The 15,685-nt window shown below is 43.3% G+C and overlaps 1 protein-coding gene across 1 annotated transcript; it reads left to right on the top strand.

Moving 5' to 3' along the window:
- The first annotated feature begins 452 nt into the window (after positions 1–452).
- On the top strand, positions 453–15,683 carry LOC103360780 (UPF1 RNA helicase and ATPase). Its single transcript, XM_008286678.1, has 24 exons — positions 453–832; positions 1,198–1,340; positions 2,220–2,309; positions 3,064–3,231; positions 3,738–3,918; positions 4,092–4,253; positions 4,612–4,696; positions 5,006–5,104; positions 5,292–5,400; positions 5,704–5,863; positions 6,070–6,188; positions 6,322–6,486; positions 6,871–6,985; positions 8,201–8,344; positions 8,627–8,840; positions 8,985–9,102; positions 9,650–9,806; positions 9,993–10,135; positions 10,419–10,593; positions 11,537–11,618; positions 11,757–11,921; positions 12,028–12,245; positions 12,563–12,685; positions 12,868–15,683. Exons 1-23 carry the CDS (start codon positions 662–664, stop codon positions 12,680–12,682), a joined length of 3,303 nt encoding a protein of 1,100 aa, XP_008284900.1. The 5' UTR covers positions 453–661; the 3' UTR covers positions 12,683–12,685; positions 12,868–15,683.
- Positions 15,684–15,685: the final 2 nt, after the last annotated feature.

Below are 15,685 nucleotides of genomic sequence, written 5' to 3'. Positions count from 1 at the left end.
GACGCTGCCTTAGTTGTTGCTTTAGCAGTAAACAGTGTCTAGCAAATTGGCAGTTAATCACATATCCAAAAAACCTTTTGATACACACTTTTGGGGCACTTTTTTTTTTTTTTTTTAATCGAAGTGGTAATCCATCCTTGTGATTAAAACACTGGAACGACACACACTTGTAGCAGTATTGATTATACTAAAATGCTATGGCAGAAAACAAATTGTATCATGTCTGGAATTTTTTTTTAAATGCTAAAATATTTTGAGGCAGTGAGAATTTTGCTCTCAATAAATATTTTTTACAAGGAGTACACCCAATTTTGGTATAGTCTCCATCTTTTTTTCTTTTTTTTCCCAGCAGCCACAACGATTTTGTTTCGATTCTCATAAAAGGGATCGGAGTGAGAGCTCCTCCTGCGCGGACCTGTCTGCGCTCCCCAGCCTCCGGTGAACGTCACACGCTGAGCGGCGCAGGGAAGTCCGTCACGGCCGCTGTTGGACCTGCTGGAGCTTTCGAGGTTCTGATCGGTTCCATTTTTGTTTGGGTTCAAATTCAGACTCTCAGCGTCGGCCTCTAAACCAGCTGTCGATAAGCAAACGCGGTGTGGATTTTAGTCGTCTTCATACGAGCACCGGAAACCGTTCAGTGAAGCGAAAGTTGAGAGTCGCGATGAGTGTGGAGGCGTACGGGCCGAGCTCCCAGACCCTCACCTTCCTGGACACCGAGGAAGCCGAGTTGCTCGGAGCGGACACCCAGGGCTCCGAGTACGACTTCACCGACTTCACCCTTCCCAGCCAGACGCAAACTCAAGGCCAGACCCAGAGCCAGTTGGACAGCCAGGTCTGAAGCTTTCAATTTCACTGGAAGGCACAATAAAGCGCGGTTAGCTAGCTGAGGCAGCGCTGCCAGTTAGCCCGCTGTGGCAGCATCTAGCCGTGCTTAGCTTCACGTTAGCTCGCTTAGCACGTTAGCAATCCCGCTAACTAAACTCCTAAAGTAATGATAGGTGTCTTAGCGCGTTTGTTTTGAACTGTACGAAGCCAACCGGATTATTAGGTGCAACTTTATTCACCAAAGACAAGATTAGTGAGCATTGACAATGTGTGAGCGTTTAATTAACTGGCTTTTCCGCGCGGTGTGCCACAGCCGTTAGCCGCTAGCTGTTAGCATTGAGTTTGTTTGGTAAAGCTTGTTTTGTGCTGCAGGTAAACGGTCCTGATGAGAGCCTTCTCAACGGGGGGGTGGATGACTCGGTGGCCAAAGCCAGCCAGCTGTTGGCCGAGCTCAACTTTGAGGAGGATGAGGAAGACACGTACTACACCAAAGACCTGCCTGTGCACGCATGCAGGTACCCTGACAGGAACCACACCACGCCAGGATGTCAGTTGACACATCACCGAGGAAGTCTTTCCAGCGCTACATCAGCTAGCGTGCTCTTTCTGTGCCTAAATCATACTTTTGCATACAGGATGTACTGTTAATACTGTTTTTTTTTTTGTTACACAAAAGTCAGGGATGCCAACAATGTTCACAATCTTCATTACCTGTTACAGTATTGTTTAATTCTGATTTCAAATACTGTCTACGGTACAGACTTTTTTATTCTGACTAAGTCAAGACGTTCATGTATCACTGAACAAACAAAACACATCATCCAGCTGTAGTAACTGACCATTATTGCAAGTACTGCGCTGACTTCCATTCTTAGCTCTACTTCAGTAATTTGCTCTCCTGTGAGCACACTGAAAATAACAATCACTGTAGAGTAATTTAAATTTGTGGAAATGATGAATGAAGTTACTGAGATGTGTGCAAAAGAAACCTTTTGTCTTTAGAAAATGAAGTGGTTAAAAAAATGTTTCTGCTGTGTTTCACTATATTTCAGTCGCTAAACGGATCTAAGCGTTTTAAAGAAGATAGTTTGATTTTCCAAGCACAAATTAGTTTTGAAGATAACACATTTACTTTGATTGCAACTTATTGAAATAATACGATTTCCAACAAACTAGTGATTTTTTACGATGTAACTGTAGGAGTCATTTATGGCAAGGGCACAGTTCTGTGACATTTCACGTTTACTGTCGAGTCTCATTTAAATATGCAATGGATATGATATGCTGTCTCCTCAGATGCGTGGTGTTGTGTGTCGTTCAGTCTGAGGTCAGTTTGGCGTGGCCTAACTGTTGCTCATCTTGTGTTTTGACTAAGTGCTGCATTTGTTTTGCAGCTACTGTGGTATCCACGATCCAGCGTGTGTGGTGTACTGCAATACCAGCAAAAAGTGGTTCTGCAATGGACGTGGCAACACATCTGGCAGGTGTGTAGTTTGCTCATCTTCACAACTACATAACATGTAAACATCAGAACATGAAGCTGCTGAGGTAGACAAAACAATGAAGTGTAATGGTAATAATTAAATCAGAAAAGACTTGTTTTTTTTCTTTCTTTTTTGTTGTTAAATTTTCACAGCGCACGAGTCATTAAACATTGTCAGTTATCAACCACAATGCAATTTGATAACTTTGGGCTCACAGATAATGCTCAGTGTGCATAACTAGAGATGTGTGTGATGTTGTACAGGGATGCCTGACTGAATTTTCCAAAAGGACAGGATTCCAGGGGCCAGCTGATAAACAAATGTTAGCATTCATCAGATAAAACGTTTAGTCCTTAACAGGCCCATAACTTTTAATTCTTTTATATCGATTTCATATTAACAGCCAAGGACATTATTGGACATTTACTATATCCTTGCCTGAATCAGTGTATTTTAAAGATCAATTAGAAATTATTAATGGGCCAGCTGGCATCCTATTGTGAACCTGATTTGGCCTGCGGGCCATATGTTGAGTATTTCTGGTGGGGTGTCTACAATCCTTCCCACTGTATTTGAAGGGAATGTTTCAAGTTTATTTCCTGTTAACGTGTGCAAAAAGGAATACATCCCCACCACATTTACAACATTTATTCACAACTGTGACATGGTCTGTGTCTTTCCTTTTTGTTGTTGATCAATTTTCAGCTTTTTAATTCATTTCTCAGTCGTTTCACTCCTCTTATCTGACTTGTAGCCATATTGTGAACCACCTGGTGAGGGCCAAATGCAAAGAGGTGACGCTGCATAAAGATGGGCCGCTGGGTGAAACTGTGCTGGAGTGCTACAACTGCGGCTGCCGCAACGTCTTCCTCTTGGGCTTTATCCCAGCCAAGGCTGATTCTGTGGTGGTGCTTCTCTGCAGGTGAGTGGCAGAGGACCGATAACCTCCTCATTGACAGAACATCCTGGAACCAGTGCCCGCAAATCCTGTACGTTCTGTCAAGAGTGTCCTCGAGGACAGCTGTGAAACCCAGAGGGGCTAAATATGCATGCCGTTGCTTTGAAACAGGGATTGTGTCATGAAGTTTATTTCTGAGGTTATTCAGGTTTCAGCCCTGATGTTGAATGAGAACTCACGCATCTTAAAGCTCAGTACACTGATGGAGCGAGATGAACAAGTTGTCAGTGTCTTCCTGGTGTTAAAACTATGTAGCTGTGACATTTCTAAATTGCCTCAAACATATCGGTTAGTTTTCTTCGTTGTCAGCGGTTTGTCTGCTGCTGTGCAGCTGAACCGCCCTACTCATGTTCGCTAACCTTTAACTAGAACTTCCTACTCTGTGGCAATAAATATTGCCCTTTCTGTGTACTGTAAAGTCTGCACTTCTGCTATATTTCTGCCTGTCTTAACCTTGACTGTCCATGCAGGCAGCCCTGTGCCAGCCAGAGTAGCCTTAAGGACATCAACTGGGACAGCTCACAGTGGCAACCATTGATCCAGGACCGCTGCTTTCTGTCCTGGCTGGTGAAGATCCCATCAGAGCAGGAACAACTTCGAGCACGCCAGATCACCGCCCAGCAGATCAACAAGCTGGAGGAGCTCTGGAAGGTAAGCATGAATGCTTCTTCTCAGACGGTTGGTTGTTTAGAGCAATGTTGCAAACATCAAGTAGCTAGCACAAGCTAAAGCACTGTCAGTGACAGCTATCTATGTATTGTTAAAAACATCTGCCAGTGAGTGGAGTCTGAAAGGTTGAATAGTTATTGTGACTGTGTTTACAGGATAATCCCACTGCCACCTTGGAGGACCTGGAGAAACCTGGCGTGGATGAGGAACCCCAGCATGTGCTGCTGCGCTACGAGGATGCTTACCAGTACCAAAACATCTTTGGCCCTTTGGTCAAGCTGGAAGCTGACTATGATAAGAAACTGAAGGAGTCACAGGTACTTAAACACTTTTAAGGTACTGGAGGTGTTTTATCCTTCAAAGTGGTGTTTTTCTTTCAGAAGTGTCCATGGTCATTTACATCATCAAGTTTTAGACAGCTCTGAGACCTCCTCTAAAGCCGATTAATCAATTTAAGAATTTTAGTATATTAATGTTTTTTTGTTGTGCTGAACTCTGACCTGCTGCATTTGTGGCACATTTTTCCCACTGCACTTGTGATTGTATTGTTTTTTGTCTGCTTGTGTTATGTTACGCCTTTAGAGTTCCAGATGTGATGTCATGATCATGTGATATTGTACCTGTGGAATTATAATTATTATAGTTGATGATGGATTTTTATTTTTCCTTTTCCAGACCCAAGACAATATAACCGTCAGATGGGACCTGGGGCTGAACAAAAAGCGGATTGCCTATTTCACACTGCCTAAGACAGATTCAGGTATTAATCAGCTCGACTTCTTCCCAATGGTTTAGTTGTGCAGATGTAGCGCCTCCACCCTAATAAAAAAAGTCCCCCCGCCGCCGCCCCCCCGAGTCCTCAGAACTGCACATATTCTCTCCCATCCCTGCTTCTTCTGGTGACATGTTTTATGCTTGGGTTTTGTTCTTGCCTTTGTTTTTTGTAGTGGATATTTGTGGGTGCGAGGTGCTGTATCATTTGGTTTGACACCATGGTTTACTCTTTTTAACTTATCTTGCAGGTTGAGCACACATGGGTTTTTAACTTGTGTCCTCCTGTTAATCCTAGATATGCGACTGATGCAAGGTGATGAGATCTGCCTACGATACAAGGGAGACTTGGCCCCACTGTGGAAGGGCATCGGCCATGTCATCAAAGTCCCTGACAGTATCCTTTACACTGTTAACAGTTCTGTATGTACGATCTGCTGCATTACGTTGCCTTTATTGTGGCTCATTGCACTGACACTGACTATACCAAGGGAATGAAAGACGACATTGCCTCCTCTCCTGCCCCACCCATGAGAAATGATTTAGGGATAATGCTGGATTTCCTTAACAGCCTGTGTTTAAAGACTATGGGGATGAAATTGCCATTGAGTTGCGGAGCAGTGTTGGAGCACCTGTGGAAATCCCCCACAACTTCCAGGTGGACTTTGTGTGGAAGTCCACTTCCTTTGACAGGTACGCTGAAACATTATACCCCCAAATTCCAAATGGGATGGGGCCCTTTACTTTATGCTGCTTACTATATTATGTTACACCATTGAATCTAATAGATGTTTTTCTTCTTTTTTTTCCCCTTGTTTTTTTAGCTCTTGTAAAAAGTGACAAAAACTAAATTTTATGTGTTCTGTCATTTGTAAAGATTTGAGCACAAATTAGCTGTTTTATCAAAGACACATGTTCCTAATGGTACAAATAAGTGATGATGACTCACATTTGTATATATGTGTATATAATATATTTGTATATATGTTACTGCAGGATGCAGAGTGCCCTGAAGACGTTTGCTGTGGATGAGACCTCCGTGTCCGGCTACATTTACCACAAACTGCTGGGCCACGAGGTAGAGGATGTCACCATCAAGTGCCAGCTGCCAAAGCGCTTCACTGCCCAGGGTCTACCCGACCTCAACCACTCACAGGTCAGACTTGAATAAACACAGAGTCCCTGTGATTCCTGTTATGTAATTATTTTTACTTTTGCAAGTAAATAATTAAATTTAGTAAACTCATTGTATGACAAAGTAGAACTTGAACTTTACTGCAATTTATTCTGCATGTCAATACATCAATTTTGCTCACCTGCTTTTAATTAACTGTAAAGAAATGATGTGTCTTGTATGTTCAGGTGTACGCTGTGAAGACGGTGCTGCAGAGGCCTCTCAGTCTCATCCAGGGTCCTCCTGGCACTGGGAAGACTGTCACCTCTGCCACAATTGTATATCACCTATCTCGCCAGGGCAATGGGTAAGACAAAGATCCTGTTACTTACAGGCCCTCGGAGTGTTAAAAATGTTGTTATTCCAGCTAAATACCTTATTTCTACAGGCACTGTCTCTGTTCTCATTCTCCCTTCTTTCTCTTTGCATGTGTCTTGCAGACCAGTACTGGTGTGTGCTCCCAGTAACATTGCTGTCGACCAGCTGACTGAGAAGATCGACAAGACTGGACTGAAGGTTGTTAGGCTCTGCGCGAAGAGCCGGGAGGCCATTGAGTCACCAGTGTCTTTTCTGGCTCTGCACAACCAGATCAGCAACATGGACAGGTCAGCGAAATGGAGTAAAATTGTCCTCCAGACTCTTGACTCAGTGTTATTTTTGCATTGTGCATAATCCAGTTTCGTATTCGGGGAACTCAGGTGTTTTGTTGCTTTGTTTTTTTGTACAATGCATGTATGCTAACAGCAAGAAGAGAAACTCATAAAATATCTGAGTTGTCTAACTTGTGAATATCGAGCACCTGTTTATTATTCGCAAAGATTTGAACCTGAATTGTTGCAGAAGTTAAATCCAGTTGCTCTAAACAAAGACTGCAGCCACCACATGCATGTATATTAAACTAAGATCAGGTGAGCACTGTAACGTGTAACCCCCAATGCGAATTAGTCGGATTCTCTGTAGTCACCCTGGTGTGTCTCTTGTCTCCCTAGCATGCCAGAGCTTCAGAAGCTGCAGCAGCTGAAGGATGAGACTGGTGAGCTGTCGTCTGCTGATGAGAAACGCTACAGGGCTTTGAAGCGCACTGCAGAGAGAGAGCTGCTCATGGTGAGGAGGAGCTTCAGAATGTTACACCAGAGCTCAGGGGTTTCACTGTAAATGCTTTTCTGTTGCTACAGCAAGGAGTTGATGACTTGCAGAGGCTTTCTTCAACTTTTTAGCATTGTTAGTGCAACAAGTAGTTTAAGCAAAGCAGTCACAACTCATTAGACTAGATCGTGAGTGTTGTAACAAATACGTTTCTTGCTAACCTTTATTTATTTATTTTTTGTTTTGTTCGAACTGTATTAACTAGTTTGTAGAGTTTCTCTTCAGTATCTTCCATTTGAGCATTATTAGCGATGTCTCTATCGTGTCCATGGCCTTCATGCTGATCTGAGTCTTTTAATATTTGGTATCTTGAGACACAGTGTCCAAGCTGATAGCTGCTTGTACTTCAATGTTGATTGCATATGTGTGTGGTACAATTTGCTCACTTTATTTTTCACAAGCTGCTCGCTTCAAATACTGAAGTTCATAAGCTTAAGTTTTTCATATATGAATGAGCTTAACTGGGAGAATCTGACTCCCAGTTTATTCCTATGTGTTATGGAGAGACGCTGCTTTTATCCCGTATACAACCCTGGTGACCAAATACTTGCCTGCAAAGTCCACAGTTCAGCTCTGACTGGAGGATCTTTGTTGTGTCTCGTAGCGCTCCATCCCTCACATTTCATCTTGTTCTGAGACTGACTGCCTGAATAAAGGCAAAACACTCAAAACGTACCTTTCCCAGTCTTTAGCAGAGTACAGACAACAGCCAAGTTTAATTTTGGCCTGCCGTCAAGTTACTTTCAAGTTAAAAATTAATGATCTGATGCCATAAATGTTTGTCACTTTAACAGTAAATAAGATGCTAGTGGAGTATTTTGCCCAGTGACAGTAACACAGGCATGATAACCGCTTCATTAGCTTTGGAGCAAATCTTTGAAAAATCACTGGTGCCACCAAATAATTTGTGTCACTCACACTGTAATGTTCATGTACATATTAAGTCTCAAATATCCTATCAAATTGCTCACACACAGAACCTGTGTGTCATAAAGGAGAGCTGCAGCACCAATAAGCTGAACTGGTCAAAACACATCAGACTACAGTAAAGACTGGATCGGATTTTGATGTGTCTAATTAGAGCCAGTACTGACGGGTTCAAAATCTGACTCGATTCTGATTCTTGCCTCGGCACATTAAGGATTATAAATGATCTTCCTCTTCATTGTCCAGAATGCTGATGTGATCTGCTGCACTTGTGTTGGGGCTGGAGACCCTCGTCTGGCCAAGATGCAGTTCCGTTCCATCCTGATCGATGAGAGCACCCAAGCCACTGAGCCGGAGTGTATGGTGCCCGTGGTGTTGGGAGCCAAGCAGGTACTGAAATACACAAGCCAAGCAACCAGTCTCCACGCCTGCAGCTGACCAAATGCAGAATAACTCTAACATGTCCCTGCAATTGCGTTTGTCTTATTTTGTGTAGTTATAAATAATTGCATGTGAATTAGAAAAAAAAAAAAAGAGACTGAGTAACTTTTTAATTGACTTATCAAGTAAATTGTGTGGCTCACAATGGGAAGATTTAGAAACAACTTCTTGCATTATGCTGTTGAAGTAACCCAATTGTCACACTTGTGTGGCTCATCTTCCTCCCCCCAGCTCATTCTGGTGGGTGACCACTGCCAGTTGGGTCCTGTGGTGATGTGTAAGAAGGCAGCCAAGGCAGGCTTGTCCCAGTCCCTGTTCGAACGCTTGGTGGTTCTGGGAATTCGTCCAATCCGCCTGCAGGTCCAGTACCGCATGCACCCGGCTCTCAGTGCCTTCCCCTCCAACATCTTCTATGAGGGCTCCCTACAGAACGGTGTCACCGCAGGTTTGTCAAAATTGTGCGGTTCATTATCTGGTTTGATGGAGAGGCAAATTAATTGTCAGAGTGGTTTGTGCATTAGTGGGTGTAAAGATCTACAAACTCCCCTGAAGACTGAAAAAAACAATAAGATCTTTCTTTTCTCCCCAGCTGACCGCATTAAGAAAGGCTTTGACTTTCAGTGGCCCCAGCCAGATAAGCCCATGTTCTTCTATGTGACTCAGGGTCAGGAGGAGATTGCCAGCTCTGGAACTTCGTACCTGAACAGGTAACATCACACATTTTCTTGGGTTGCTTTGCATAATTTATTCCACAGATTTAAATCATTCAAAGCCGACTCGTGCCCTGAATACACAGGTTGGGAAAAGGATAGCTGGGTTCATACACTAGGTGGTGCTCTCCTGTAGCCTTGACATTAATGCCAGTGTGGCAGGCTGAAAAAGCTGCAAGGTGTAGATTAATTGTGAAGAAAGCTTTAAGTCATGAACAATGGAATTGCCAGATTTAACTCCAGAGAACACTAAAAAAAAATGTGCTTATTTTTTTATTAAGTTACAGAGAAGCAAGATTAAAGGGGTGCAGTTATGTTTGGGTTTTTGTGTGTGCATTTTTTAGTGTAAGTAGTTTTTTCTTTCACTTTAGCAGTGCAGTGAAAGTTGTGCCAACATCACTGAGACACATTGCTGTTGAGGCTATTGAGGCATGATAGCCATGATTGCATTTTTAGCTCTCCATTAGTCACCATTAACTTGAGAGGTGATTTTCCCGCTGTTGAACAGTAAGTACAATATTTAACTGATGCTGATGTTTTTCAGGACTGAGGCTGCCAACGTAGAGAAAATCACCACCAGATTGCTGAAAGCAGGAGCCAAACCTGATCAGATCGGCATCATCACCCCGTACGAGGGTCAGCGCTCCTACCTGGTCCAGTACATGCAGTTCAGCGGCTCTCTGCACACCAAACTGTATCAGGTACCACACTCCTAGTGCTGCGATAAAGAGATAAGATTCCATATACAGATATCAAAAAGAACTAAAAAGAGAACTGGTAAATTACAGGACTGATAAGCACTATAGGACTAGTGATACTGTTAATTAACAAAATGTGCTCCTTTGCTCTTACACTGCACTCTCCCCTTGTGTCTTCCCGCTGCACAGCAAGTGGAGATTGCCAGCGTGGACGCCTTCCAGGGCAGAGAGAAGGACTTCATCATCCTGTCTTGCGTTCGTGCCAATGAGCACCAGGGCATCGGCTTCCTGAATGACCCTCGTCGTCTCAATGTGGCGCTGACCAGAGCCAAGTAAAAACCTCAGAGCAGTTAAAAGAATCACAGTGGACATAATTGGCACAGCACATGGCCAGCTTATTGGTTTATGATGAGCCTTTTATATTTCCTTGTAGAACATGATCAGGAATTATACCAATCAGATACTCAGAGACACCTCTCATCAACTCTGTGACACTCTTGACGATTTATATTTGACATGAAAACTATTATTTGTGCTTGTGTGTTTATTGTGATTTCAGTGCTACAGTTCTGTCCCCTCCACTGACCATAAGTCTTGTGTGTGCTATGTGTGAAGGTATGGTGTGATCATTGTGGGGAACCCCAAGGCCCTCTCCAAGCAGCCACTGTGGAACAATCTGCTCAACAACTACAAGGAGCAGAAGGTCCTTGTGGAGGGACCCCTCAACAACCTGAGGGAGAGCCTCATGCAGTTCAGCAAGCCCCGGAAACTGGTCAACACCATCAACCCAGTAAGTGGAACTGGCAAAGTGCCTGCTTCATACTTTGGATTCATAAGATCTGATGACAAACTCAGCCTGACCAAACTGTTACTGGGAATCAACATTAAAGCATGACTGAACCATTAAATCCTGTAAATCTAGACCAGGGGTGTCCAATCGTGGTCCTCGAGAGCCCCTATCCAGCACGTTTTAGATGTTTCCCTCTTCCAGCACACCTGATTCAAATGCTCATCAAGCTCTGCAAAAGCCTGATAACGATCCTGATCATTTGAATCAGGCGTTTTGGAAGAGGGAAACATCTAAAACGTGCTGGATAGGGGCTCTCGAGGACCAGGATTGGGCACCTCCTGATTTAGACCATCTCCAACCTCCATTCACGGTGTCTCTCTGCAGGAATGCATATGTTGAGTAACTGGTTTTGTTGATTGTGAGAGCAGGGATCTTACGGTGGTACAGAGAGCCTGATCAGTCATCACAGATACCATTAAAAAGTTCAAAAGGTATAAATACAGGGACAGTTCTGTGATTTTAAGCAGCTGTTTCCTTGGAGATTTCACTTTGCAAAGAATTTATGTGCGTTTCATGCACACACCTTGGAGATACAGGCAAGTGATGGACACAAAAAACAATTGTCTAAAGACTCTGTATTCAAAGGCCTTCTAAAGGACTTTGTTTTGCTACAGTATTAATTTAAAGGTAATATTATTATAATCATTAAGCAAAAGTGCGAAAACTTAACTTGCCGTCTTTGCAAATGGCTGTATTTTCATTTTTATTTATTTTATTTTTTTTGTCCTCTTTGATAGTAAAATAAATATCTTTGGGTTTTAAACAGTTGGACAGATACAATACGACATAAATAAAAAAAAAAGGGAGATTAATCCATTGATTTTTTTCAGTCCTAAATCTGTGAAGGATGCAGCTGCTCTAAGTGGTGACTGGTGTTTTTCAGGGGGGACGTTTTATGAGCACTGCAATGTATGATGCCCGTGAGGCCCTCATTCCTGGCTCTGCCTACGACCGCAGCAACGCTGGTATTTATTTATGTACCGTTTTTATGGTGTGACTCAAGATCATAACAAGTGATAAACTGTTTTATCAGCATCTGCATTTACAGTTCAGCACAACTCTGCTCGCCTGGTCTTGTTTTTAATGTTCTCTTTGTCTTTCAGCTGGACGTCCCTCCAGTATGTACTTTCAAACACATGACCAGATCGGGATGATTGGAGCGGGCCCTGGTCAGATGGCTGCTATGAATATCCCTATACCCTTCAACCTGGTGATGCCACCAATGCCTCCGCCCAGCTACCTAGGTCAGACCAATGGCCCTGCTGCAGGTATAGTATAAACCTTAAAGGATCCACTAGAACCACCTGAAGTGAGTTTGCCATTCTGACTGTGCCTCTGCTCATTATTTCTTAATTTTTTTTTTATGACATCCAGGTCGTGGAGCTATGAAGGGTAAGCCTGGGCGTGGCGGGCGACAGAGAGTCCGTGGCTCAGCTCAGGGTCCTGGTCAGGGCAACGGACCGAACAGCCAGGCCAGCCAGGATGGGGCCTCCCAGTCCTTCTCCCAGGGGCCACTGACTCAGGGCTACATCTCCATGAGCCAGCCCTCTCAGATGAGCCAACCTGGCCTCTCCCAGCCGGAACTGTCTCAGGTAACACATCACTGTCTCCCGGAGAAAGGAAATGTATCGGACATTTAAGATAGATTGATCAGAACTGTACTGATGAGGTGATGGTTGTATGTATTTGGCCTTTTTTGTTGTGTGTTGTTGAGTTTGACCCAGACAGAGCCCATGACATGACTGTTTTTAAGATGGTGTATATTTTATCTACTGAGTAAATCATAGTAGTTGCATTAGAGATGCTTTTAAAGGTTTAAATTACAAAAGGTGAAGAAGCCCTTAGCTCACTGACAAAGGTTAACGTAGCCCTCTGTGTCTAAAGATGCATCTACTGTAATGTTTTCCAGGACAGCTACCTGGGCGACGAGTTCAAGTCCCAGATCGATGTGGCTTTGTCCCAGGACTCGACTTACCAGGGTGAACGTGCATACCAGCATGGCGGGGTGACTGGACTGTCACAGTATTAAAGTGTAAGTACACAAAGCGTCTTTAGCTGCAGTGTAGCACACTGGTTTCCTAATTAAGTACTAAAATCACATTGAATAGGAAGCAAAGCAACACAGAAAGCTGATAACCAGTAGCTATAAAAAGCTCATGCAGATGTAAACATCTTCAAATGCTGTGTTCTTATGCCCTGTTTTTTGTCTTGCAGGGCGCCTGAAGAAGGGAGCTAGGCTTGAGCTGAGCTTAGTTCATCAGCTTTTTAATCTGGGAAATAATAAAAACATAAAATGGATACCTGTTTTCCTCTGCTACAACCGAAGCACCACCAAGTGAAAGCGACGGGATAGCGAAACCAAACCAATGACCAGCGAGAGAAATAGGAGGGTAGAAGCAGAGAGCACGAAGAGATGGGCGGGGAGATGGGCAGGAGAGGTCGAGAGAACAAGCGAGAGGCAGGAACCCATGCCCGTGCATAGAGAAGGAGGGAAGACGGCGGCGTGTGGTCGAGCTGCTGAGGGAAACAAAGGAGAGATCTCAACAGTCTCTCGTGGGAATCCAAATGAGGTTCAGCTCCCAACAAAACAATCCACCCAAACCCCTTCAGCCCACAGCCTCCAGGAAAGTTTTCGCTCGTCTTCAGATGAGGATTGAAGCTTTTCAGCGGAATTTGATGAATTCATTCTCCAAACCTGGATGGACATGGTTGCAGAAAGCTTTCAAACAGGCAGCACACAATCCCCATGCTAAGATGGTTGACTCTCAACCTGTATTATGTCCCGGACTATTATAAATTAGGTTTGTCGTGGGAGGAGAGTGGTACCAATAATGTTCTACTGGACCCGAACACCTCAGCAGCCTCTGAAGGAAGCAGCGGTCGACGCACCCTCTCAGAGAGGAAATAAAAACTCTGGTTTCTGTGCTTGAGTCTGATACTGAAGAGCCTTGAATTGAAAAACCTTTCACTTGCCTTGAGAACCACTGGCTCTCTCACAAGGTCTCTAATGGGTGGTTTCGACCACACGTCGGTGGTGGAGCGGCACAGGGATTTCAGACTGTTTTTTCAAGGCATGAGGCGCGAATCCCACCGATATCGCGATCGTCATGGGACAGTTTTTCTTCTCTGAAGTACCTTTCTATCACAGAGCACAAATTTGCAAAAAAAAAAAGTCATTGAAACTATCAAACATGACCAGCATTGAATATTCAACTCGGTGTCGTTTGATGTTTCAGCAAAGGCTTTTCCTTATTTTAATCTTTGGAAAGCAGGGGTTGTTGACGTCCTGCTGTGCTTCATGACCAGATGTCTTTTTTAAAAACACTCTGTGTACGCTAGGAGTGGCAAATGCTTGAATGCTTTGCGCTGAGTGATTCCTCAGGGGATTGTGGACTGTCCACACTCATCACACAAATCCCTGCTTGAGATGGAAGAAACTAAACAAGGGGGAAAGGAGGATGATATTAGATGAGGCTTACAGGCGATTGTGGCAATCAATCCACCACAAGTAAGAAGTAGAAAAGGAAGGTGGCTGAGCAAGAAAGGAAACGAGTTCAGTTCATTGCCAGGGTCGGAAATTTAGCGGGAAAGTTTGGTTTTTGGACTTTTCAGTCCAGGTGACCACACATTAGATGCCATTGTAACATCAGTGTCTTTTCGAACAGTATTTTGATTTTGTGAATAATCAAGTGAACCAGTATAGCCACGCTAATGACCAAGTCACCCTATAATTTCAAAATCAGCTTAATACGAAAGACCTTTGGGTCCTGTGTGGATTGAAATGTTCTGACACTTTACTAAATCCCAGTCACTCACAGTAGAAACGCCATCAGTACTGATCGAACGATGGCAAGGAGACGAAATGAAAAGTGAATGAGAAACCAGAATCAGTGCCTATAACCAATCACCTTCAGATAAACAGCTGCAGCACAAGCATGAATGTAGTTCAGTCAAACTACCAGCATTTAAATACCTTCCAGACACCAGAGGGCTCAAGAAACCCACAGAAAAGGACTTGTTTTATTTTTTTATTTGAATGAAGTCAGGCCAGGTAATGATGGCAACCGGGTTGTGTAAAGGATGGGCTGATGAAAAAAAGCCACCTTCCTTCTCTGTGGAGTAAAAACAGAGGCTGGTAGAATTTATTTTTCCTTCTGTGGATGTTTGATTTGTGCAAAGCTGTTTTGCCTGCATTATATATTCCTTGTAGAGTTCCTCTTGAGATTTATGTGGATTCTAAACCCGCTTCCTGGAGAACTGTGTGTGAACCAGAACCTTGAGTTGATTCAGACTTTGCTTTTGTCAAATGATTTGCTGCTGTGTGCGTCGTTAGGTTGTTCAGTTGGGTGTTATTTGGCCATTTTGTGTAGTTATCCTAAAATGTGTTTTTTTTTTTTTCGTAGCAACTTGTTGACTACAGGAACGAGGCGGACGCCGTTTCCTCTCTTCATTAGACTTTTGTATCTCCTCAAACTGTCCGAGGGATTGTAGTTTTGTAACTCTTCCAGGAAAGACACTTTCTGAACACAGTAAGAATGTACTCCACTGTTGTTTCTCACCCGCTTCTCATTTCTGCAGACATGTGACAATCATGTTGCGAGTAGACGTTGCCATGTTTAATTGACTTAGAAATAGCTCTGTTTTGACATTGTGCGAATCTCTCATTTGTGCAATGAATTATTTTAACATATCAACCCGTTCCACTGAACTCCTAACATGTTATAGCTTTAAAAAAAAAGAAAACCTGCTGCCGTAATATTATTGCTTTGGTGTTTTTCCATCTCCTGAGCCACAATCAATTGCAACATGTGCAGTGATCATTGAAGAAGTGATTCAGTTGTAGATTAGTTGTTAAAACATTTGCATCCAAGCCATTTATTCTCTGTCATGAGGCAAAGATTACAAACAATGGCCCCGAGATCTCAATGTGATGTAAATACATATTTTAAATGAGTCTTATTTGCGGTGACGTTTCATCACGAGATGGTGATTCCCTTGTTAAACTGAATCAATAAAGGCTGTCAACTTGAGC

Source organism: Stegastes partitus, unplaced genomic scaffold, assembly GCF_000690725.1.
Source record: "Stegastes partitus isolate 25-593 unplaced genomic scaffold, Stegastes_partitus-1.0.2 Scaffold464, whole genome shotgun sequence".
Lineage (NCBI taxonomy): Eukaryota > Metazoa > Chordata > Actinopteri > Pomacentridae > Stegastes > Stegastes partitus.
Note: the sequence above shows the minus strand (reverse complement) of the source record. Positions and strands in the feature narration are given on the sequence as shown.

Excerpts from the sequence above, each read along its gene's own strand:
- LOC103360780 (XM_008286678.1), top strand. The coding sequence starts at position 662 with ATGAGTGTGGAGGCGTACGGGCCGAGCTCCCAGACCCTCACCTTCCTG. Across the intron at positions 3,232-3,737 it reads GTGGTGGTGCTTCTCTGCAG|GCAGCCCTGTGCCAGCCAGA; the intron begins GTGAGTGGCAGA and ends CTGTCCATGCAG. Across the intron at positions 10,136-10,418 it reads GTGGCGCTGACCAGAGCCAA|GTATGGTGTGATCATTGTGG; the intron begins GTAAAAACCTCA and ends CTATGTGTGAAG.